Source organism: Mesoplodon mirus, assembly GCF_964341445.2.
Source record: "Mesoplodon mirus genome assembly, chromosome: 3".
In the NCBI taxonomy this organism is placed as follows: Eukaryota; Metazoa; Chordata; class Mammalia; order Artiodactyla; family Ziphiidae; genus Mesoplodon; species Mesoplodon mirus.
In genome coordinates this window covers 153,877,318-153,901,906 of record NC_138978.1, presented here as the reverse complement: position 1 = coordinate 153,901,906, position 24,589 = coordinate 153,877,318, and the positions used below count along the sequence as shown (strand labels likewise).

Sequence of the window (24,589 nt, the reverse complement as noted above, 5' to 3'; positions counted from 1 at the left end):
TGTATTTTTACAATGTTGGTTTATCAAATTAGTTCACTCTGAAAAAGAGAAAGGCCACCGTATACTTGGGGAGCTTAGAACTCAACTACCGTTTCATTCTATAGGTGAGGGAACAGGTCTAGAATACTGTTATTTGATTAAAGTTAAAAGAAAAGGCTAGTTAGTTACAGAGACAAGACCAGATACCACTCTAAGACTTTCTGTTATATTCCACAATCCTCGAAGAAAGAACTTGAAATATGAGGCTTCATTCATTACCCAGAGCATTTAGAAACACCAAAGGTTAAATCAACTACTCTAAGAAGAAAGATGATGCATCTTATGCCTTGGCCTTTGCTGTAAAGTAATCCCTAAGTGAGTCCAATAAAGATGCTAGAAAGGGCCCCCTGAGAGGCAAAGAACCTTTCAGTGCTACAGTCAGATTTCTCTCTATTTAGAGTCATAAATTATGAACAAGTGAATTCAACTAAGGCATACTATGTGTAGGGCCCTAACATAATGTTACTGGTCATAGCATGAATATTATTTATAGATTTTAAATTCTTCATTAAATGCACTATACAAAAGCCAAACTCAATCTTGGTTCACAATGACTCTGAAATAAGATAGGGTAGGAAAAGCCTGAGGGTCAAAACACAACAGGAAATACAGCTGTTTAAAAAGGTTTAAAAGGCAGGTTTAAATATGTTAACAAGAGGTCAGTTATTACAACAAGTAAGTTGAAAAGATATACGTTCCAAAAAAGTATTAACTCATATCATAGTTAAAACGAACTGCTAGAATCACGGCATTCTTTTTTACTCTTAGGAAGCTTATCTTACCCTTCTGTGAAACGGAAATGGTAGATTTTCATGCCTTGTCTGAAGATAGGTGGCATTACACCAAGTTATTGGCAACCCACTGGTAAAGCTCTCCTATAAAGAACATAGTAACATAACAGTCAAGGACACTGGTACTTTCATATAAAAGTGTAAAATCAAAAGAGAGCAAGGACTCAAACAGATGTTTGAACATCAACGTTCTTAAGGACATTGTTTGTGACAGCCAAAAGGTAGAAATGCCCAAATGTCCATTGACAGATGAATGGCTAAACAAAATGTGATATACACATACAATGGAATATTATTCAGCCTTAAAAAGGAATGAAATTCTGATATAGGCTACAGTATGGATGAACCTTGAAAACCTTATACCGAGTAAAATAAGCCAGACATAAAAGAACAGATATTATAAGATTCCACTTCCGTGAGAGACCAAGAAGACTCAAATTCATACAGAAAGTAGAATAGTGGTTACTAGGGGCTGTGGGGAGGAAGAATGGGAAGTTATTGTTTAATGGGTAAAGAGTTTCAGTTTGGGATGATTAAAAAGTTCTGAAATGCATAGTGGTAATGGTTGGGGAAAAAATGTGAATATACTTAATGCCACTGAATTGTATACTTAAAAGTGGTTAAAATGGTAAATTTTATGTTATGTAAATTTTACTACAATAAAAAATATCAGATGAGAAAAAAATAAAAACAAGTTTAAAAGATCAAATGAGAAATACTAAGTGGTAAGTTCTTCTCTGATTTTGATATTTCTAATACACATCATCAAGTAAAAACAGACTAGGGGCTTCCCTGGTGGCGTAGTGGTTGAGAGTCCACCTGCCAATGCAGGAGACACGGGTTCGAGCCCTGGTCCAGGAAGATCCCACATACCGTGGAGCAATCGGGCCCGTGCACCCCGACTACTGAGCCTGTGCTCTCAACTAGAGAAAGCCCACGTGCAGCAACGAAGACCCAGTGCAGCCAAAAATTAATTAATTAATTAATTAATTAATTTTTAAAAAAGAAAAAGCTTTTTTAAAAAAAAAAAAGTAAAAACAGACTTGGGTCCATCACCCCAAAGCTATTTATCCTGTGTGTTTATTACTAATATAATTCATGTCTACCATGATTATGAATGATGTATTTACATTAAGCGCAATTCCAAACACAGAGAGAGAGAGAGAGAGAGAAACTGAAGCAGTGGAATTCTGTCAACACACTAACACAGCAACCATCTGTTAACACTGTCCTTTGAATCCAAGGGACCCAAATCATGTGGTAGGGCTGGGAGCTTCACCTTAGCTGTGAAGTCCTACTTTCATGTCATAGGGCACTTCTGGAAGGAAGCTCTGTAATGGCCAGCTCTAACTACTTACAGATTTCCTACTAGTCCTACACAGGAAGTCATTCTTGTGTCTCACCTGCATGAGTTCCTGTTATGAGGCCAGGGGGCTGGTGAGTTGAAATCCAGTTCCAGGGGGTGATGTCATCTTGACTGAGCTATGATCCTACTGACCTGCTCGCCATCCCAGTGTTGTTGCAGCACTTCAGCTGGGGTTCAGGTTATAAGGGGACCAAAAAGGAAAATGGGGGAGTAGGATAATAGAAAAAGCAAAAATGCTTGCACATTTCCTTTGTGTCACTAAAGCATTTTCTGCTCCCATTTAATTTGATGGGCAGACCCGGCCAATGGCAGCTGGAAGCTGTACAGATGCTCTTGGAGTAGGGATAGGCTCTCACACAGATCTCAAAAATACAAAGAATTAAAACATACAGAAAACTTTCATTATGTTGTGGCTCCTAACTTGAAAATGGTGACTTATTCTTTCTTCTTTGGATAAAGTTTAAAAAACAGACATTAACTTACAAATTTTGTAAATTGTTGTAAACAATGTATGACTACAGGAGCTATCTTAGCAACAGAAAGAAATAATGAATACAAATGTTTGGAGATGTATAAATACTCATGTTCTTTCTACACAACGTCAAGTAGATTAGGAGGTCAAATCTGGAAATCCTGTCAATACATAATAAAATAGGATTGCCATTCAATCCCATTTAGATGAGATCCTTTGGTTCTTAGGATGCTAAGCCATAAAACTAAAATGAAATCAAGCATAATAAGAAGCAGAAGTTGCTAACATTCCAAAATGAAAGGAAGAGAGTCCTTTGAAAAAAAATCTTAAGCAATTAAAGAGAGATTTAAATTTTTACCACGTTTATTTTACATGATTCTTTAGTTCTTATTAAGTTGATACAATTTGGGGAAATAAATACTCCCTTCCCTTTTTTGTTGCATATGTATTAATAGGGGTAGGAAGAACAGAATATGAGAGAATAGAGAAAGGGTGTAGAAAGTGAAAAAATAAAGATGAAGAGAGAGAGAGAGAGAAAGAGAGAGTGTTCATATGAACCCTTCTGTTAGCAGTATCAACCAACAAAGTACGAAGTTGACAACATGAAGTGTTTTCTTCTCAAGTGGACTTCAGAAAGAATGACTATGGGACCATATTCGACATACATTAATTATATAGCATCGTGGTTCAGTTTTCCTATCAGACATGATGTGTATATTCGTTTTTTCTCACTTTTTAAGCTCCACAGGTGACATTATTCATGAAGCACTTTTAGTATATTATTCAGCAAATATTAATTTGATCATATTAAACCAATCCTGGTTAGCGGAAAGCACTGTCAGCTGCCATGTAAAGGTCCTCCTTTCAAGTAACACTTCATTCTACACTTGGAGCTTCATATCAGAGGAAGGTCTTGAAGGGCATTCCTCTTTTAGTTGGGTTTACAACTCACCTGCAACACTAAATGCAGATAAAATAAAGACCACACCTCAGTTAAAGGTTTGTACATAACAGCCCCTTGCAAATGTAGCCAATATCTTGTCCAGACAGTAACTGTAAAGGAATTGTTCTCTCTCCGGCTTTTTCTTTCTCCATTTCCTCTAAAGATCTTCATCCCAATGCTTGGTGCCCCATAACTGAGTGTAAGGCAGAGCTACCTCTGTGCTGGAGAAGCCTGTCATAGAGAAGATCAGAACGTGTGCAGAGAACCCTGCATTATGTTCATCTCATTAGTTCTGCCCAATCCACAGGGGTAAAAAATGGATGAGATTTGATATCTTCAACACCAGCAACTCCAGCACCAAGACGCTCCACAGGGTTGAACTGTAAGAGCTAAAAAAGAAGGATTTAGTGAATAGTGGGGATCCAACTAAAGAATCAAAGGAAAAGAAAAATATATGAAAGGAAAGAACTTCTAAATTCAACCCCAGTAACAAATGGACTTGACTGACAGCCAACTGACTATATTTCCTTGAAAGGGAATTATGTCTATGATACCACTCTAGCTGTGGGGTGGTGGGGAACATATCTGAGTTCACGACTTTTCAACTGATTTGAATTATGACCTTGAGTAACTCACTTTGTTTCTCATCCTCATATAGTACAATAGGATAGTTACACCTATCAATTTCCTACTCCAAAAGTACAATTATGACATTAATTAGATATTGTACCAAATTCTGAGAGATCCAGTTACTCCTTTCATGATGAGAAAGTTTGGAAGGCACAATAAGTCTTTCAACCCCTAGTGAATTATATATGCACCGGGTCTAAACTTTACCTAAGGTCTGAATAAGCCAATTCATATTCCAGAACTGCTTTCTTTGAAATAGCTGACTCACATGGAACAATTTGATACAATGAGTGAAATGTGTTTCAACTTCTTCACTAATAGGAATCAGGTATAAAATAAGTTAATAAATGTTACACGCAATAGGATTGTTAAGTGTGGGGAAATAAAAGTAGTCATATACAATTATAGACGACCCTAGGCATACTGAAAGAATGTCTTAAGACATTCATGCATCCCCAAATTTTTGTTTTAACAGCTTTACTGAGGGATAATTTATATAGCATAAAATTTATCTGTGGTAAGTGTACAACTTAATGATTCTTAGTAAATTTAAAGAGTTGTGCAACTTTCACCACAATCCAGTTTTAGAACACTTTGATCATCCTAAAAAGTTTCCTCATCCTGTTTGCAGTTAATCCGCATTTCCATCTCCAGCCCTAGGCAACCACTGATTCGTTTTCTATCTCTATAAACTTGCCCTTTCTGGATATTTCGTATAAATGAAATCATAAAAATATGTTGTCTTTTGAAGCTGCCTTCTTTCACTTAGCATGTTTTTGAGATTCATCCTTGTTGTAGCATGTATCAACAGTCTGTTCCTTTTTACTTCTGAACAGCATTCCACTATTTGGATATAACACATCTTGTTAATACATTCACCAATTAATGGACATATGGACTTTCCAGGTTGCGGCTATAATTAATAGTATATATGACTTCCTGCAGACACATATTTTCATTTCTCTTAAAGACATTCCTAGGAGTGGGACTGGTGGGTCTTGTGTTAAGTATTTCTCTTAAGGACATTCCTGGGAATGGGACTGGTGGGTCTTGTGTTAAGTTTATGTTTAGCTTTTTAAGAACTACCAAACTTTTCTAAAGTATCTGTACCATTTTACGTTCCCGCCAGCAATGTATGAGAGTTCCAGTTTCTCTACACCCTCATCGATAATTGATACTGTCTATCTTTTTTATTACAGCCCTTCTAGTGGGAATTAGTGGTATCTTATTATGTTTTAATTTATATTCCCTAATGACTAATGATGGTGAGCATATTTTCATATCCTTCTTAGCCATTTATATAGCCTCCTTGGTGAAGCTGTGCCCATTTTTATACTGAGCTGTTTGCTTACTGAGTTAAAAGTTTCTTTACACATTCTGAAAACAAATCTTTTATCAGTTGCATGATGTGCATATATTTTGTCCCAGTCTGTGGCTTGTCTTTTCATTCTTTTACTGGTATCTTTTGAAATGCAAAAGTTTTTCATTTTAATGAAGCCCACTTTATCATTTTTTTTCTTTTATGGATCATGTTACCTAATAATTCTTCTCCTAACCCAGGGTCATGAAGATTTTCTCCAATTTTTTTCCTATGATTTTACAGTTTTAGCTCCCACATATAGGTTTATGAGCTATTTTGAGTTAATTTTTGCATATGATATGAATTAAGGGTCTTAGTTCATTTTGGTTTTAGCATGTGAATATTTGATTTTCCCAGCACCATTTTTTTTTAACATTCTTATTGGAGTATAATTGCTTTACAATGGTGTGTTAGTTTCTGTTTTATAACAAAGTGAATCAGCCATACATACACATATGCTCCCGTATCTCCTCCCTTCCCAGCACCATTTGTTGAAAAGATTATTTTTTCATCATCGAATTATCTTGGCACCTTTACTGAAAATCAATTGACCATAAATGTAAGTTTATTTCTGAACTCTCAATTCCATTCCATTGATCTATATTGCCTATCTTTGCTCTAATACCACAGTAATTAAGTAGTTACTGTGGCTACTGACTGGAAATTGGGAGTATAAGTACTCCTTCTTTGTTCTCTTTCAAAATTGTTTTGGATAATCTAGGTACCTTGCCTTTTCATATTCATTTTGAAGTCAGCTAAAGTTTTCCCAATTTTGCTGATCTTTTCAAAGACCCAAATTGTGATTTAATTTTTCTCTTCTATCCAATGAAGATTTTCTCTTTCATTGATTTCTGCTTGCTTGCTTTCTTCTGCTTGCTTTGGATTTATTTTGCTTTTTACAGTTTCTTTTTCTACCTTCCTCAGTAACAAGGTGAGATTTTTATTTGAGACCATTCTTTTCCTATACAGATGTCTAAAGCCATAAATTTTCCCCAAGAACTGATGTAGCTGCATCTTATAAATTTTGATATATCGTGTTTTGTTTTCATTCCATTAAAAACAATTTCTGGCTTCTCTTGGCATTTTTTCTTTGACTCAGGTTATTTAGAAGTGTGTTGTTTAATTTCCAAATATGTAGTATGGATTCACCAGATTTCTTTCTGTTGATGATTTCTAATAAAAAGTTGTTATGGTCAGAGTATGCTGTATAATTTCAATCCTTTTAAATATTGAAAGTTGTTTTATGGCATAGCAAATGATCTATCATGGGGAATGTCCCATGTGCATAAGACTATTCTTCAATCATTGTTCTATATATGTCAGAGTTGTTTGATAATGTTGTTCAAGTCTTCTCTATAACCTTGCTGATTTTCTAATTACCAAGAACAGGGTATTGAAGCCTCCATTTATTATTATTGGATTATCTATTATTTCAATTCAATCAGACTTTGCTTCATATGTTTTGAAGCTGTTATTAGAGCATATACATTTATAATGTAATATCTTTCTATGTATTGATCCTCTCATCATTATAAAACATCTTAGTCCCTGGTAATTCTCTTGTCTCCACATCTATTTTGTCTGATACTTAATAAAACCACTTCACCTCTCTTATGGTCACAGTTTGCACGGTTTATCTTTTCCCACCCTTTTTCTTTCAACCTATTTGTGTTTTTAATTTAAGTGTGTCTCTTGCACACAGATAGCTGAATCTCTTTTTTATCCAGTTAACAATCTTTGCCTTTTGTTTGGCATGTTTAGACATTCACACTGAATGTAATTATTGACATGGTAGGTTTATGTTTGCTAATTTGCTACTTGTTTTCTACGTCTACTGTCTTTTTTCATTCCCCTTTACTGCCTTCTTCTGTGCCAAATACTTCTTACTGTACTATTTCAGTTCCTCTATTAATTTTCCTTTACTATTTTTTTAGTGGTTGCTGTCAAGATTATAATATGCTTCTTAATTTATCACAGTCTACTTCAGATTAATTCCAGTGAAATGCAAAATTTTGCTCCACGACAGTTCCATCCCTTCTGTCCTCCTTCGTCTTTTACTGTCATTAAGTACTATACGTTACATCTATATAGGTTATACACCTACCAGCACAGTGTTACAAGTATCGCTTTGTACAACCTTAAGCCTTTTGACAGAAGGTGAGCAGAGAAATGAGAAAAAACATATTTAGTCTTTTCTATTAACTCATATTTATCATTCCAGAACTTTACATTTCCTCCTATGAATTTGAGTCACTATCTGGTAACTTGCAGCTGTAGGACTTCTTGTATTATTTCCTGTGAGACAGCTCTGCTAACAATGAAGTCTCTGTCTTTACTTGGAAATTTCTTAATTTCATTTTCATTTTTGAAGGATAATTTTGCTGGATATAGAAATCTTGGCTGACAGTTACTTCGTTTCAACACTTTAAATATGTCATTCCACTGTCTTCTGTCTTCCCTTTTTTTTTTAACATCTTTATTGGAGTATAATTGCTTTACAATGGTGTGTTAGTTTCTGCTTTATAACAAAGTGAATCAGTTATACATATACCGATGTTCCCATATCTCTTCCCTCTTGCGTCTCCCTCCCTCCCACCCTCCCTATCCCACCCCTCTAGGTGGTCACAAACCACCGAGCTGATCTCCCTGTGCTATGCGGCTGCTTCCCACTAGCTATCTATTTTACGTTTGGTAGTATATATATGTCCATGCCACTCTCTCACTTTGTCACAGCTTACCCTTCCCCTCCCCATATCCTCAAGTCCATTCTCTAATAGGTCTGTGTCTTTATTCCTGTCTTACCCCTAGGTGCTTCATGACCTTTTCTTTTTTTCCTTAGATTCCATATATATGTGTTAGCATACGGTATTTGTTTTTCTCTTTCTGACTTACTTCACTCTGTAGGACAGACTCCAGGTCCATCCACCTCACTACAAATAACTCAATTTCGCTTCTTTTTTTTTTTTTTTTTTTTTGCGGTATGCGGGCCTCTCACTGTTGTGGCTCTCCCGTTGCGGAGCACAGGCTCCGGACGCACAGGCTCAGCGGCCATGGCTCACGGGCCCAGCCGCCCCGCGGCATGCGGGATCTTCCCAGACCAGGGCACGAATCCGTGTCCCCTGCATCGGCAGGCGGACTCTCAACCACTGCGCCACCAGGGAAGCCCAATTTCGCTTCTTTTTATGGCTGAGTAATATTCCATTATACATATGTGCCACATCTTCTTTAGCCATTCATCTGTTGATGGACACTTAGGTTGCTTCCATGTCCTGGCTGTTGTAAATAGAGCTGCAGTGAACATTTTGGTACATGACTCTTTTTGAATTATGGTTTTCTCAGGGTATATGCCCAGTAGTGGGATTGCTGGGTCGTACGGTAATTCTATTTTTAGTTTCTTAAGGAAGCTCCATACTGTTCTCCATAGTGGCTGTATCAATTTACATTGCCACCAACAGTGCAAGAGGGTTCCCTTTCCTCCACATCCTCTCCAGCATTTATTGTTTGTAGATTTTTTGATGATGGCCGTTCTGATTGGTGTGACATGATATCTCATTGTAGTTTTGATTTGCATTTCTCTAATGATTAATGATGTTGAGCATTCTTTCATGTGTCTGCTAGCAATCTGTATATCTTCTTTGGAAAAATGTCTATTTAGGTCTTCTGCCCATTTTTGGATTGGGTTGTTTTTTTGTTATTGAGCTGCATGAGCTGCTTGTAAATTTTGGAGATTAATACTTTGTCAGTTGCTTCATGTGCAAACATTTTCTCCCATTCTGAGGGTTGTCTTTTCGTCTTGTTTATGGTTTCCTTTGCTGTGCAAAAGCTTTGAGGTTTCATTAGGTCCGATTTGTTTATTTTTCTTTTTATTTCCATTTCTCTAAGAGGTGGGTCAAAATGGATCTTGCTGTGATGTATGTCATAGAGTGTTCTCCCTATGTTTTCCTCTAAGAGTTTGATAGTGTCTGGCCTTACATTTAGGTCTTTAATTCATTTTGAGTTTATTTTTGTGTATGGTGTTAGGGAGTGTTCTAATTTCATTCTTTTACATGTAGCTGTCCAGTTTTCCCAGCACCACTTATTGAAGAGGCTGTCTTTTCTCCATTGTATATTCTTGCCTGCTTTATCAAAGATAAGGTGACCATATGTGCGTGGGTTTATCTCTGGGCTTTCTATCCTGTTCCATTGATCTATATTTCTGTTTTTGTGCCAGTACCATACTGTCTTGATTACTGTAGCTTTGTAGTATAGTCTGAAGTCAGGGAGCCTGATGCCTCCAGCTCCATTTTTCATTCTCAAGATTGCTTTGGCTATTCGGGATCTTTTGTGTTTCCATACAAATTGTGAACTTTTTTGTTCTAGTTCTGTGAAAAATGCCAGTGGTAGTTTGATAGGGATTGCACTGAATCTGTAGATTGCTTTGGGTAGTAGAGTCATTTTCACAATGTTGATTCTTCCAGTCAAAGAACATGGTATATCTCTGTATCTCTATTTCTGCAGTGTCAGTTGTTACTTCTCCTTTTTCATTTCTAAATCTATTGATTTGAGTCTTCTCCCTTTTTTTCTTGATGAGTCTGGCTAATGGTTTATCAATTTTATTTATCTTCTCAAAGAATGAGCTTTTAGTTTTATTGATCTTTGCTATCATTTCCTTCATTTCTTTTTCATTTATTTCTGATCTGATTTTTATGATTTCTTTCTTTCTGCTAACTTTGAGGTTTTTTTATTCTTCTTTCTCTAACTGCTTTAGGTGCAAGGTTAGGTTGTTTATTTGAGATGCTTCCTGTTTCTTAAGGTAGGACTGTATTGCTATAAACTTCCCTCTTAGAACTGCTTTTGCTGCATCCCATAGGTTTTGGGTTGTCGTGTTTTCATTGTCATTTGTTTCTAGGTATCTTTTGATTTCCTCTTTGGTTTCTTCAGTGACCTCTTGGTTATTAAGTAGTATATTGTTTAGCCTCCATGTAGTTGTATTTTTTACAGATCTTTTCCTGTAATTGATATCTAGTCTCATACCGTTGTGGTTGGAAAAGATACTTGATACGATTTCAATTTTCTTAAATTTACCAAGGCTTGATTTGTGACACAAGATATGATCTATCCTGGAGAATGTTCCATGAGCACGTGATAAAAATGTGTATTCTGTTGTTTTTGGATGGAATGTCCTATAAATATCAATAAGTCCATCTTGTTTAATTTACCACTTAAAGCTTGTGTTTCCTTATTTATTTTCATTTTGGATGATCTGTCCATTGGTGAAAGTGGGGTGTTAAAGTCCCCTTCTATGATTGTGTTACTGTCGATTTCTCCTGTTATGGCTGTTAGTATTTGCCTTATGTATTGAGGTGTTCCTATGTTGGGTGCATAAATATTTACAATTGTTATATCTTCTTCTTGGATCAATCCCCTGATCATTATGTAGTGTCCTTCTTTGTCTCTTGTAATAGTCTTTATTTTAAAGTCTATTTTGTCTGATCTGAGAACTGCTACTCCAGCTTACTTTTGATTTCCATTTGCATGGAATATCTTTTTCCATCTCCTCACTTTCAGTCTGTATGTGTCCCGAGGTCTGAAGTGGGTCTCTTGTAGACAGCATATATACAGGTCTTGTTTTTGTATCCATTCAGCCAGTCTGTGTCTTTTGGTGGGAGCATTTAATCCATTTACATTTAAGGTAATTATCGATATGTATGTTCCTATTCCCATTTTCTTAATTGTTTTGGGTTTGTTATTGTAGGGTTTTTCCTTCTCTTGTGTTTCTTGCCTAGAGAAGTTCCTTTAGCATTTCTTGTAAAGCTGGTTTGGTGGTGCTGAACTCTCTCAGCTTTTGCTTGTCTGTAAACGTTTTAATTTCTCCATCAAATCTGAATGAGATCCTTGCTGGGTAGAGTAATCTTGGTTGTAGGTTTTTCTCCTTCATCACTTTAAATATGTCCTGCCACTCCCTTCTGGCTTGTAGAGTTTCTGCTGAAAGATCAGCTGTTAACTTTATGAGGATTCCCTTGTGTGTTATTTGTTGTTTTTCCCTTGCTGCCTTTAATATGTTTTCTCTGTATTTAATTTTTGATAGTTTGATTAATATGTGTCTTCGTGTGTTTCTCCTTGGATTTATCCTGTATGGGACTCTCTGTGCCTCCTGGACTTGATTAACTATTTCCTTTCCCATAGTAGGGAAGTTTTCAACTATAATCTCTTCAAATATTTTCTCAGTCCCTTTCTTTTTCTCTTCTTCTTCTGGGACCCCTATAATTCGAATGTTGGTGCGTTTAATGTTGTCCCAGAGGTCTCTGAGACTGTCCTCAGTTCTTTTCATTCTTTTATCTTTATTCTGCTCTGCAGTAGTTATTTCCACTATTTTATCTTCCAGGTCACTTATCCGTTCTTCTGCCTCAGTTATTCTGCTATTGATCCCCTCTAGAGTATTTTAATTTCATTTATTGTGTTGTTCATCATTGCTTGTTTCCTCTTTAGTTCTTCTATGTCCTTGTTAAATGCTTCTTGCATTTTCTCTATTCTATTTCCAAGATTTTGGGTCATCTTTACTATCAGTATTCTGAATTCTTTTTCAGGTAGACTGCCTATTTCCTCTTCATTTGTTAGGTCTGGTGGGTTTTTACCTTGCTCCTTCATCTGCTGTGTGTTTTTCTGTCTTCTCATTTTGCTTATCTTACTGTGTTTGGGGTCTCCTTTTCGCAGGCTGCAGGTTCGTAGTTCCCGTTTTTTTTGGTGTCTGTCCCCAGTGGCTAAGGTTGGTTCAGTGGGTTGTGTAGGCTTCCTGGTGGAGGGGACTAGTGCCTGTGTTCTGGTGGATGAGGCTGGATCTTGCCTTTCTGGTGGGCAGGTCCACGTCTGGTGGTGTGTTTTGGGGTGTCTGTGGCCTTAGTATGATTTTAGGCAGCCTCTCTGCTAATATATGGGGCTGTGTTCCTGTCTTGGTAGTTGTTTGGCATAGGGTGTCCAGCACTGTAGCTTGCTGGTCGTTGAGTGAAGCTGTGTCTTGGTGTTGAGATGGAGATCTCTGGGAAATTTTCACCATTTGATATTACATGGAGCTGGGAGGTCTCTTGTGGACCAGTGTCCTGAAGTTTATTGTCCCACCTCAGAGGCACAGCACTGACTCCTGGCTGGAGCACCAAGAGTCTTTCATCCACACAGCTCAGAATAAAAGGGAGAAAAAATAGAAAGAAAGAAAGAGGATAAAATCAAATCAAATCAAATAAAGTAAGATAAAATAAAATAAAGTTATTAAAATAAAAAATAATTATTATGAACAAAATTTTTAAAAGAAAAAAGAACGGACGGACAGAATCCTAGGACAAATGGTGAAAGCAAAGCTATACAGACAAAATCTCACACAGAAGCATACACATACACACTCACAAAAAGAGGAAAAGGAAAAAATAATATATCTTGCTCCCAAAGTCCACCTCCTCAATTTGGGATGATTTGTTGTCTATTCAGGTATTCCACAGATGCAGGGTACATCAAGTTCATTGTGGACCTTTCATCCGCTGCTTCTGAGGCTGCTGGGAGAGATTTCCTTTTCTCTTCTTTGTTCACACAGCTCCCGGGGTTCAGCTTTGGATTTGGCCCCACCTCTGTGTGTAGGTCGCCTGAGGGCATCTGTTCTTCGCTCAGACAGGACTGGGTTAAAGGAGCAGCTGATTCGGGGGCTCTGGCTCACTCAGGCCGGGGGAGGGAGGGGTATGGATGCGGTCGAGCCTGCGGCAGCAGAGGCCAGCATAACGTTGCACCAGCCTGAGGCACACCGTGCGTTCTCCCGGGGAAGTTGTGCCTGGATCACGGGACCCCTAGCAGTGGCGGGCTGCACAGGCTCCCGGGAGGGGAGGTATGGAGAGTGCGCACACAGGCTTCATGGTGGCGGCAGCAGCAGCCTTAGTGTCCCAGGCCCGTCTCCGGGTTCTGCGCTGATAGCCATGGCTCGCGCCCGTCTCTGGAGCTCCTTTAAGCAGCACTCTTAATCCCCTCTCCTCACGCACCAGGAATCACAGAGGGAAGAAAAAGTCTCTTGCCTCTTCGGCAGCTCCAGACTTTTTCCTGGACTCCCTCCCCGCCAGCTGTGGTGCATTAGCCCCCTTCAGGCTGTGTTCACGCAGCCAACCCCAGTCCTCTCCCTGGGATCCGATCTCTGAAGCCCAAGCCTCAGCTCCCAGTCCCCACCTGCCCCAGCGGGTGAGCAGACAAGCCTCTCGGGCTGATTAGTGCTGGTTGGCACCGATCCTCTGTGCAGGAATCTCTCCACTTTGCCCCCCACACCCCTGTTGCTGTGCTCTCCTCCGTGGCTCCGAAGGTCCCCCCTCCACCACCCACAGTCTCTGCCCACGAAGGGGCTTCCTAGTGTGTGGAAACCTTTCCTCCTTCATAGCTCCCTCCCACTGGTGCAGGTCCCATCCCTATTCTTTTGTCTCTGTTTTTTCTTTTTTCTTTTGCCCTACCCAGGTATGTGGGGAGTTTCTTGACTTTTGGGAGGTCTGAGGTCTTCTGCCAGCGTTCAGTAGGTGTTCTGTAGGAGCAGTTCCACATGTAGATGTACTTATGATGTAGCTGTGGGGAGGAAGGTGATCTCCATGTCTTACTCTTCCGCCATCTTCTCCTACCTCTCTTCCATTGTTTTTGATGAGAAGTCAGACATCACAATGTTCCCTTGGATACAATGAGTTGTTTTTCTTTGGTTCCTTTCAAAATTTTCCTCTTTGTTTTTGTCTTTCAACAATTGGACTACAATATCTCTATGTGGATCTCTTTGTATTCTTCCACATAAGGTCCACTAAGCTTCTTGGATGCATCTCAAAGTTCTTCATCAAATTTAGGATGTTTTCAGCCATTGTTTCTTAAACATTTTTTGCTGCCCCTTTCCCTATGTCCTCTTTTTAGAACTCCCATTATATGTATATTGGTATATTTAACATCATCTTACAGGTCTCTTTATACCTGTTCATTTTTCTTCAAATTTTTTTATCTGTTTTTCAGATTGGATAATTTAATATCATGTTGAGATGCTCCAGTGAATTTTTTTTCCCCTACTTAATTCTTCACTTCAATTATTGTACTTTTCAACTTGAGAATTTCTATTTGGTTTTTTCCTTTTAATATAATTTCCATCTCCTTACTGAGAATCTCTATTTGTTGATTCATTATTGTTTTTTTCCTTTAATTCTTTATACATGATTTCCTTTAATTCTTTGAACATATTTATAATAACTGCTTTGAAGTCTTTATTAAACCCCAAAATCTGGGGACACTCAGAGTATTTCTATTGACTGTTTTTTTCCCTGCCTATGGATCATACTATCTTGTTTCTGTAGATATCTTACATTATTTTGCTGAAAATGATACATGTTAGATAATATATTTTAGTGACTCTGGAGTCTTATTTTTTTCTCAAGAAGACTGTTATCAATTGCTGTTGGTTGGTTTATTCTTTGTTTGATAACTTGTTCAGCTAGACCTGTAAATCTGCTTCCCCACCCCACTGTAACAAGCAGAGGTTGATATCTCTGCTCATATTTTTTTTCTTTTTTAAGAAAAAAGTTTTAAGTTTTCCTTTTTTAAGCTTGGTTTCCTAAGGCTCACCACTGTGTCTGCATAGCTTAGTGGTCAACCAGTGACTGAAAAGGGGTTGCATTCAAATACCTTAGCTACTAAAGCTTCCATCCTATGCCAGTGGGCAGGAGAACACATTCAAAATTTAGGCCACTTTCAAGTCTGTCCTTGTTTTTACTTTCCACTGAGATCTTTCCCTGCACATGCATACAGCCTCAGTGCTGGTCTTCGTGGCCTACCCCAACCCGGGAGAACCTTCACACCTGGCCAAGCAGGGAAGAGAGAATGCAAGTAGCCCCAGGCAAGAATGCCACAGAGTCCCACAATTCTTTCCCAAAGTTCAGCTATTTTTCAAGCCTAAGTACTTCCCAGATTGCTGCATCCCTCTGATCAATTTCCAGCACACAAAGATGGTTATTTTTGCCAATTCTGTCCAACTTTATGATTTCTTTTTTTGAGAAGAGAATTTTCCAAATTTCTCATACGGCTATAGCCATTCAAATTTGAGAATATTCATATAGCATATAATTTTTTCCACAGAATTTAGTCAACTGCAACTGAAATATGTGGATGATTACATTAATGGTTCTATACCTACAGGAAATCCCACTATTCAAATCAAACCTAAGCTTTTATTTCTTCTTTTTTCTTTATTTCTATATCTCTATTATTCACTAATAATTAATCATTTATATAAAAGCATCAGTTGACTTCCTATTACGTGCCAATCCACTACTTTTTAGACCTTTTCAACCTGTATCACCAGCAGTTGTGTCACTATCATGTTAGCAGCCCTATACTATAATTCAACTATATGCTTTATCAAATTATAAATTACTACATGTCGTGAGCTTTCAATGCTGCCCTATCAATAATAATAATACAAAACATTTATGTGATGCTTACTGTGTGCCAGGAATTATTCTAATTGCTTAACATAGGTTAATTCATTGAACTCACAACAACTCTATGAATAGTTACTATAAATATCTCTGTTTTATAGATGAGAAAACAGAGACTCAGAGAAATTAAATAACTTGTTTAAGATCATATAGGTAGTAGGTAGCAAGGATATGATCTGAATTCAGGTACTCAGTCTCCAGAATCCCTGCTCTTAATCACAACATTACACTGCTTTATGAGTGCGTGACCTGCAAATGCCAAGAATCTATTACTTCACTTTGATATCACCAAATCCACGAGGGGAGTGAAGCATATACTTCAAAAGACTGTACTCACAGTCTTTTCACTTGAAATTACTGTATCTAGCATTCAAAATGACTTTTTATTAAAGTGAACTGCTCAAAGAATTTTTATATTAGAAGTTGCTAAACTGCATTAAGAGAAAAGCTGCTATTATAAAACAAACAGCATAAGCATATCCTAAACATATCAAATCCATTTTCAAAATCAGACAAGTCATGTCCACTGACTGAAATGTGGAAGGCATTAAACATCTGAATACAAATGTAAAATAACAAACATTGGTAAGAATTAACTATAACTATAGCATGTTTTTTAATATTTCTGGAAACATATAAGTTCTTTCTTTCTTGTTAAAATTGGCTTTCCTGCCCCCATTCTTTCCAAAACATGACCTCATTATGAAATTCCAATAAAAGTTCATATTTTGACTTTTATTAAAGTCAATTTACCTTAGTTCATGGACTCTTCTATAATTTTGCAAGTGTAAATCTACAGGCAAAAGTATAATTGTTTATCCATGACTGTCTTGCTTATTCTGCCATTTTAAATACTCTCCCAGGCCTTCTGAGAGATCACACAAAGATTCTATTGCTAAAAGAATGTGTCAGCCAGTGGCAAAACCAAGACAGTCACTGCCAACCTCCTTTCTCCTAAAGAACAGGCAATAAAGCTGAGCACTGGAGGCACAGAAATTTGTTTTGAAGGTCTTTTTCTCATATAATATCTTTCAACTGACAAAGCAATTGTGTCATAAAGAACTAAATGTACACTGGGAAGTACAAACATCCATGCTCTGAGGATCTGTAAACTGTAAATATCTTTTTTTTAACTGCATTTAAAATGTAACTATGTTTACTTTAGTACCATTCACTTGGACTGAGATGACTAAACCATGGGTACAGGGAATTATGAAATCTAGGAAGAAAGCAAGGCGCTGAAAAGACCAAAGGGGAAAATCTCCTCAAAGTGGAATAATTCTTTCCACATAAATCATTTTGTGATTTTTTAAAATAACCTTTATGAACCATGAGGTAGTGGAAGAGGAAAGTCAAAATGACAAATTGCTAATCATGCCAAGAGACCCCTTTTCCCTTTCCTGATGATGTTTCCTCAACATGAGTGGTAGTTTCCTTAGGCAGGCCAATGACAGAATGCTGCTTTAACTATATAAGCTATACATATCTGTATTTGGGAACTTAACATATCTTAAGCTCAGACTCCTTTACAATATAAATTCTGATAGACAGGAGTAACAGACCTTTATTAATTAATGTGGGGAATTCTATTCTCAATATTATATAATAATGACTACTTCTTTAAGAAAGAGAAACAAAAAATAGCAGTTGCTAGCCTTCCTTAAATTAATAGCCAAAAAAATACTTTGAATTTACCTTGCTGTGCCACAACAAAGAATATGAAATCAAATGAGGAGCTGTCCTTTTTTCCATTAGAATGAAGTGTTTTATGTATCTTTGCATTACCTCTTAATCCTTTTACAAAGTGCTCAGGGTCCTCTCATCTCACTATTTCCAACCTGATTATGTTTCTTTAGCTTTTACAGAGTCTGGGCAAAGTAATCTTCCTGAAGCACAACTCTGATCCTTTCACTCTTGTGCACAAAAACTCCAAATCTCAATTTTTTACTGAATTAAATACTATCATTCTCCCCTGGTGTTCATGATAAGAGAGCCCCAACTTCTCTTTCCATTCTCATCTACTTACTCATCCCTATATTCATCCTTGTACTCTAGATAAACCAAACTTTTGATTTCCCAAATTGAGTCTTTCTGACTCCTTCCTTGCCTTTGTTCAAGCTTTTCATTCCACCCAGTTATTCTCCCACATCCAAACTTGCAATGCCAAAATTCTGGCTAAGGCTCCGCAAAAATAACACTCACTACACAAAAACTTTCCTAATACCACCACTGCATCAATTATTACACCTCTTTATCCTGACTCGCCAAAGTATTTTTTTAAACCTCTCTGATAGCCTTTATTAAATCCATCTGTGATATAATTACTTGTGAATCTCAAGTTTGTAGCTTATGACACTATGCCTTACATATATTCGTTGAATGGAACAAAAATCACAGCTCAAGAGAATACTAGGTAATACTCTTCTTAATATATTCTCCCCTCCCCTTTTCTCTCTTTTTTTTTTACAAATTTTATTTTCCCTGATTTAAAAAATAATTCATGTTTCATTAAACAAAAATCTTAGTTCTTCATCTTTTTCAAATAACTTTTCCCTTGATATTTTCCCAAAACCATAGGGGATCACAGTCCTGACAATTCTTGCTGATTTGCTGTGAGCCTATCACACCTCAATGCTAACAACCCTCAGTGTACTCATCAAAACTTGCTCTTCAAAACTAGGTGAGCATTTTACACATGGCGAATCAATTTAAGGAGCTCACTAGAGTTCCAAGCCTACCTCTGGGATACTGAACTTTAATTATCAATAGTCTCTTTCTTCAAAGCCACCAGAAATACACCAACTGACACCAATATTCAAGTTCCATGAATGGATCTACAAGTGATCTAACTTGGCAAGATTTTCTACCACTTCTCTCCTAAGTAGCCCATTCCTACGTTTATAAATATAGCCATTCACCATATACTATCTCGAGACTAACTCTAAGGAATAAACTCTTTAAAAAGTTAAAAAAAAAAAGAAAAGAACATAGCCATTCACATATGGTTACAAAATGTAACAGAGCAGCTCCAGACTAGCTAAAAGCCAATACTTAAATCTCACACCTACACAGATATATGGAATTGACTAAACATTAGCCTGGATTTAAAATAAATAAATAAATAAATAATACCAACAAGCTTTACCTATTCTCTCTGACATCACCAATACTCAGATAATAGTAGAAGCCTAAAGATATACAGTACTAGTTCTGAATTTGTAATAGTAAAGGGTCCTTCTTGTCTGAAACTAATTTCTTTAAGGTTTTGGAGCTGTGGGCTCTGCTAATTTGCATGGCTGATATACTTGGCCAATAGGTCAATTAAATTACCTGTTGAATGAGTGAGCGAGCCTCTTCAGAGACACATTCTGGCATGTTCAAAGTAGTGTGAGTATTTATTCCTGCTGGATGGCACTCAACCAGAGTCTGAAACAATCAATCAGGTACACTTCTTATCCCAAACAACATCATATTCTGTTCCATCACAGGGTTTATGGACAGCAAATACAGAAAGCTCAACAACCACCTTAACTGGAGGTGCAGTAATCACCACAGTACCCTCTAGGCAGTTTAGGACAAGGGCTATGAGCCCACAGAACTCTAACTGAAATACAGACAGTCATCAAAATCACATCATAAGCTTAGGCCCCTCACCCTTTTCCCTTAGTTATAAAGAGAGTGGCTCATAATAGAAAAACTTCCATTATACCCAAAAACTAAAATGGGATTTGATATCTCAAATTTTTTAGTGTTATTAAATACCTTCAAAGTTGAAAATTTGTTAATAATAATGCTTTATATATGTATAGCACTTTATGGTTTAAATATATGTACAGGTGACTTGTGCATTCCACAACCATGTTAGGCGCTCAGTATTAACTACATATTTAAGGTAGATGACTGCTTACAAAGAAAGGTATGACTGTTCATTTCCTCTGTTTTCATCCCAGGAGGCAATCTGCACAATACTCAATTAAAATCTATCAACTATTAACCTCAAATATCTTACTTAAAAGTTATTGATCAGAGAGAGTATAAATTCTCTCTGATCAATAACTCTCCGTTAAGCCAGAATGGACAGGAAAAATTACAGTATTGAGAAAAAAGATAATATTACCTTTAATATCTACATTAATTTTCTAAAATGATAATTCCCTCCTGGTTTCAGACAGGTATTTAAAACATACAGAGAATTTAAATCCTTACATGAACCTTACAGATTTAACTCTGTTGAAACTGACTCATAGAAAAAGAAGAGAAAGAGTGTGTAGTCTTATATCTCGCTATGGACTAACAGTGTGACATAACAGAATTTTACCATACATTTATTCAATGTAATAAAATTCAACTTTTTAAAAAATCTGGAATCTTGATAAACATGCATTTTTCTGCACCCCCCCTTTTTGGTATCAAGGTTTTCTTACTTAGTCCCTGACCTAAAAACTAAAGGCAAAGGCTAAATATTCTCAATTTGAAATAAGGTAGCATCTGGATAAAGTTAATAAACCTCCAGGTCACTGCTTACCTTGCCAGTGAGAAGCTCAAAGAGGACAGCACCCAAACTCCACCAATCACAGGCTTCAGTTTCTTCAGTGATTGCTCCAACCTCTAAACACACCAAAAAAGGTTGATATTAACATTCCAAAGGTCAATTAAACTCTCAAAATTAACATGTATTAGCAAGGTGACCTTTTTAATGCTGAGAGAGCACATACTAAATACTACTGGGTTTTCAAAATTCCTGAAAGTTTCTTATCCTTTTGGTCACCTACTGTGGTTGCATTTTTTTATGCAGTCATATATTAAACTGAGACATTTGTTCTTTAGTTGATAGAGGGACACCTTCAAGATGCTATACTTAAAAGTTACATGAATCGGGCCTCCCTGGTGGCGCAGTGGTTGAGAGTCCGCCTGCCGATGCAGGGGATACGGGTTCGTGCCCCGGTCTGGGAGGATCCCATATGCCGCGGAGCGGCTGGGCCCGTGAGCCATGGCCGCTGGGCCTGCGCATCCGGAGCCTGTGCTCCGCAACGGGAGAGGCCACAACAGTGAGAGGCCCGCATACCGCAAAAAGAAAAAAAAAAAAAAAAAAAAAAGTTACATGAATCTACTAGATGAACATTTTGCTTAATTTTTCAAATTTGAGAATGTACAGCCAGCCCTATCTCAGGGGTCATTTTTTGTTTTAGAAATAAAGACTCTAGGTTTCAGAAGGAACTTCAAAAATTATCTAAACCAGTATTAATTATCCTTTGAGTTACAGACTAGAAACCAGAGAGGTGAAATGCCTTGTCCAATGTCATATAGTAAACCAGAAGCAGAACTAGGACCTAGTTATAGTATGATCCCTCCCCTAAATAATCAACTGTTTTCAACTAAAGAAGGAGGATGTGAAATGCAAATTTACCCATTTTATTATTCGGAAGTACAGATAGATACGGTATTTTAAGCCACAACTGAAACTACTGGCTAAGATGAGGGCTTTTAGAATATCTCCAAATTACAGTTTTATCTGTGTTATCACTATCTCTCACCAGCACAAGTTCCTGAGATGTAATACGAGTTTTCAGGTGTCATCTTTCAGTTTTCTTCACAAATCAGCAATAACTCCTCATTTCACCATTTTTGAGGCTTTTAGCTCTTAAGTCATGTTTGATGTCTTCTTGTCCTTTCCTAATGACATTCAATTAGTCACTAAGCCTGAATATATCTGCCCTTTCATTTCCATTAAACTGACAAAACACGCTTATTATTTGTCTGCAGGTAGCCCAAAACTCACAACAATCATGTTGAAAAGGTTTTAAGTAGTTAGATTGGAACTTGGACAATAATAAGTGGAAGTGGTGCTCAGGCGCCCCAGCCTTTTAACCAATACTTAGTGAATCTACTGTGTTGGAGAACCAAAAAAAATCATAACACAGCTCAAGTTTTAAGTCTTGAAGCAAAGGTCATATGGATCAGAAAAAGAAAAAAAGAGCCATTTCTATGCAAAATACTGAAATTACTCCACTTCAGCAACCTCCTTCCTTATCCCTGCACCTACCGTATTCTGGGCTTCACAAGGCCTATGTACAACTATACCCTTCACACCAGCTCCTACCCATCTTTCCTCCGCTTATTGTGCTACATGCCAAATCACAACCTCCATTCTCAAAATTAGCTGCTCTCAGCTAGGTGGTAAAAAGAAAGCATAGATATTTAACTAACTCATATTATTGTGTGAATGACCAAAAGGCTTCCTCCGAGAGCCATGTGCATTCATAAAATAGCAGCATGCTTGAAAAACTGAGAACTATCTTACAATAGAGGTTTAATTATACATGTTTTGACACATGAATTCAATGAAATGTTACTACATAAGCATTTTAAATGATGTATTCACGCAAGGTTTAGGTATATAAGTAAATGTCTGGATATATTAAATTTAAAAAAAACAAGCTATAAAACAATAGAATCTTAATTTTTAAAATACATATATTTTTAAAAGACTGGTGAGAAAATGTAACAAAATGTTTTAGTGCTTTGCCTCTGGGATGGTGAGATTTTTATTTTCATTCTTATACTTATTAACCTACATGAATATCTAAGTGGTACAATTTTAAATGTATAGCAAGATGGCATGAAAACATTCAGGCTTGTTGGAGCAGGAAAGATTAAGCTATATAGGCCAGTCCTCCCTAAGAGTCTGTTTGCCTACAGTTTCTTCTACAACTTTACACGTGATCTTAGCCAAAAGGCCAAGAAGCGATCCTCTAAAACTTTAATGTATCGTATATTAGAGACAGCAGTGGAGTAGGAATCAGAAGTTCTGGGTTAAGAGCCTTGAGGAATTCACTTGATCTCATCCATAACACGAGGGTGAGATCTGAGGACCTCTAGGTTAAATTTAGCTCTATAATCTACGATTCTGATACTTAAGGATTCCCTAAAACAGTGATTTTCTTGAAGGACAATTCCTTGGGGGCTCTCATTCAAAGTACTTATGTTACCCCTCCCAGATTCAAATACACTGCCCGCACCCCCATTCCCAAGCTCCCCATAGAGAGCCACCATCATCTTTGGAAGTGTGCTCCAGAAACTTTAAAAAGGCTGTGTTCTTAGAAACTTCAGAAAAGTAGAAGAAATTTACCATAGCCCTGTTATCAAATATAACCTTTTGCACATTTCCTTCCAGTCTAAGGCAGGCAATGGATTACATCACTTCCCTGTTCAAAATTCTGAAATGGCTTCTCACTGAACATTAAATAACATTCAAATGTCTTGCTTAACCAGGCATGTATATATATTCAGGTCTCTATAATGAGGTCTCAACCTATCAAGATTCATTCAAACACATATAAGCAGTACGAACTAGGTCCCCTGCTAGGCACTATTCCTCCACAGAACACTATGTACTCACCACATTGCTAAATAATGTGAAACTAAAATCAGTTTTCAGAGTTAATGGCTTTATTTTTAAATATCTTGCTCAAGAATTTAAGTTATGCCATTTTCTTTAATCATAAAGCAAGCAGTATATACTCCTTAGTTTTAGAAAGGTGTTACATATTCACAACTCAAGACCCCAAATTATTGATCAGCCATCTGTTTTGAATATGCAACCTCCAAGTCTCACTTTCCATGTCTGAAGGTTGCTAGTAGGCATATATTGTAATAATGAGAGTTGCAACAACAGAACAGTAGCTAACATCCATTGACTGCTTACCATATGTAAGGAACTGTCTTTAACATTGTACGTGAATTACTTAAAATTTCCAAGCATCCTTACGGAGAACTTACTTGGGTAGAATGACTTTGGAGGAGAAAGAATACTGTATTTGTGTGTTCAGGGAAAAGAGGAATGCCTGACCCAGTCGGCTCAGAGAAAGCTGTGAAGATCAGATGGTTTTATAGGGTCTAAGAACATGCCCTGAGGAGCTGTAGACTAGAATCACACCCCAAGTCTCTGCTCACAAAGGTTTGCTGTCAGAACTGAGCAAAGGGTTATTGTGGTAAGTCTATGCAATGTAATCAGTGACTAATATAATTTATAAAGGGAGCTTTCAAATTCTCCAAAAGGTCCAAAGTGCCATCACCGATGTAGCCTAGACCACCAAATGCTACACGTTGTGCCTGCTTCCCATATCACTGCTGGGAATGTGCGCTGGGTGTGAAATGTGTCAGAGAGAGAGAGAGAGAGAGAGAGAGAGTGTGTGTGTGCACGCACACGTGCGTGCGCATGTGGTAGGGGGAGGGGGATCTCTGATGCTACCATAAGCACAGTGCATCCTCCTGAGCATCAAAGATTTTTACATGTGTGGGAGGTGGTAGGATGTTGTTTTATTATTAAAAGAAACACAGACCCATTATGGAACAGAATGTAATCCTTGCATGGATCTGCAAGATAATGACTTCAAAGAAACTTCAGGATCATATTATTAGTCTCGGAGGTCCCCATTTCATATCACCGCTACAGTCAGAAGTACTTGGGTAGAAAAGTTTAAGAGGCACTTCAGGAGACAGACAAGGTGTTATTCCTTTATTGG

At 37.4% G+C, this 24,589-nt stretch overlaps 1 protein-coding gene across 6 annotated transcripts in view; it reads right to left on the bottom strand.

The window, feature by feature from the left end:
* Window positions 1-3,013: 3,013 nt before the first annotated feature.
* Window positions 3,014-24,589, bottom strand: part of RPS6KC1 (ribosomal protein S6 kinase C1) — a 197,708-nt gene continuing 176,132 nt past the window's right edge. For all 6 annotated transcript variants that reach the window (XM_082616018.1, XM_082616023.1, XM_082616019.1 and 3 more), the window contains 3 exons: window positions 20,590-20,672; window positions 19,395-19,490; window positions 3,014-4,000 (listed from right to left, as the gene is read on the bottom strand). In XM_082616018.1, the coding sequence (XP_082472144.1) occupies window positions 3,890-4,000; window positions 19,395-19,490; window positions 20,590-20,672 (290 nt within the window). In that variant the 3' untranslated portion in view covers window positions 3,014-3,889. The remainder of the gene's footprint in view (window positions 4,001-19,394; window positions 19,491-20,589; window positions 20,673-24,589) is intronic.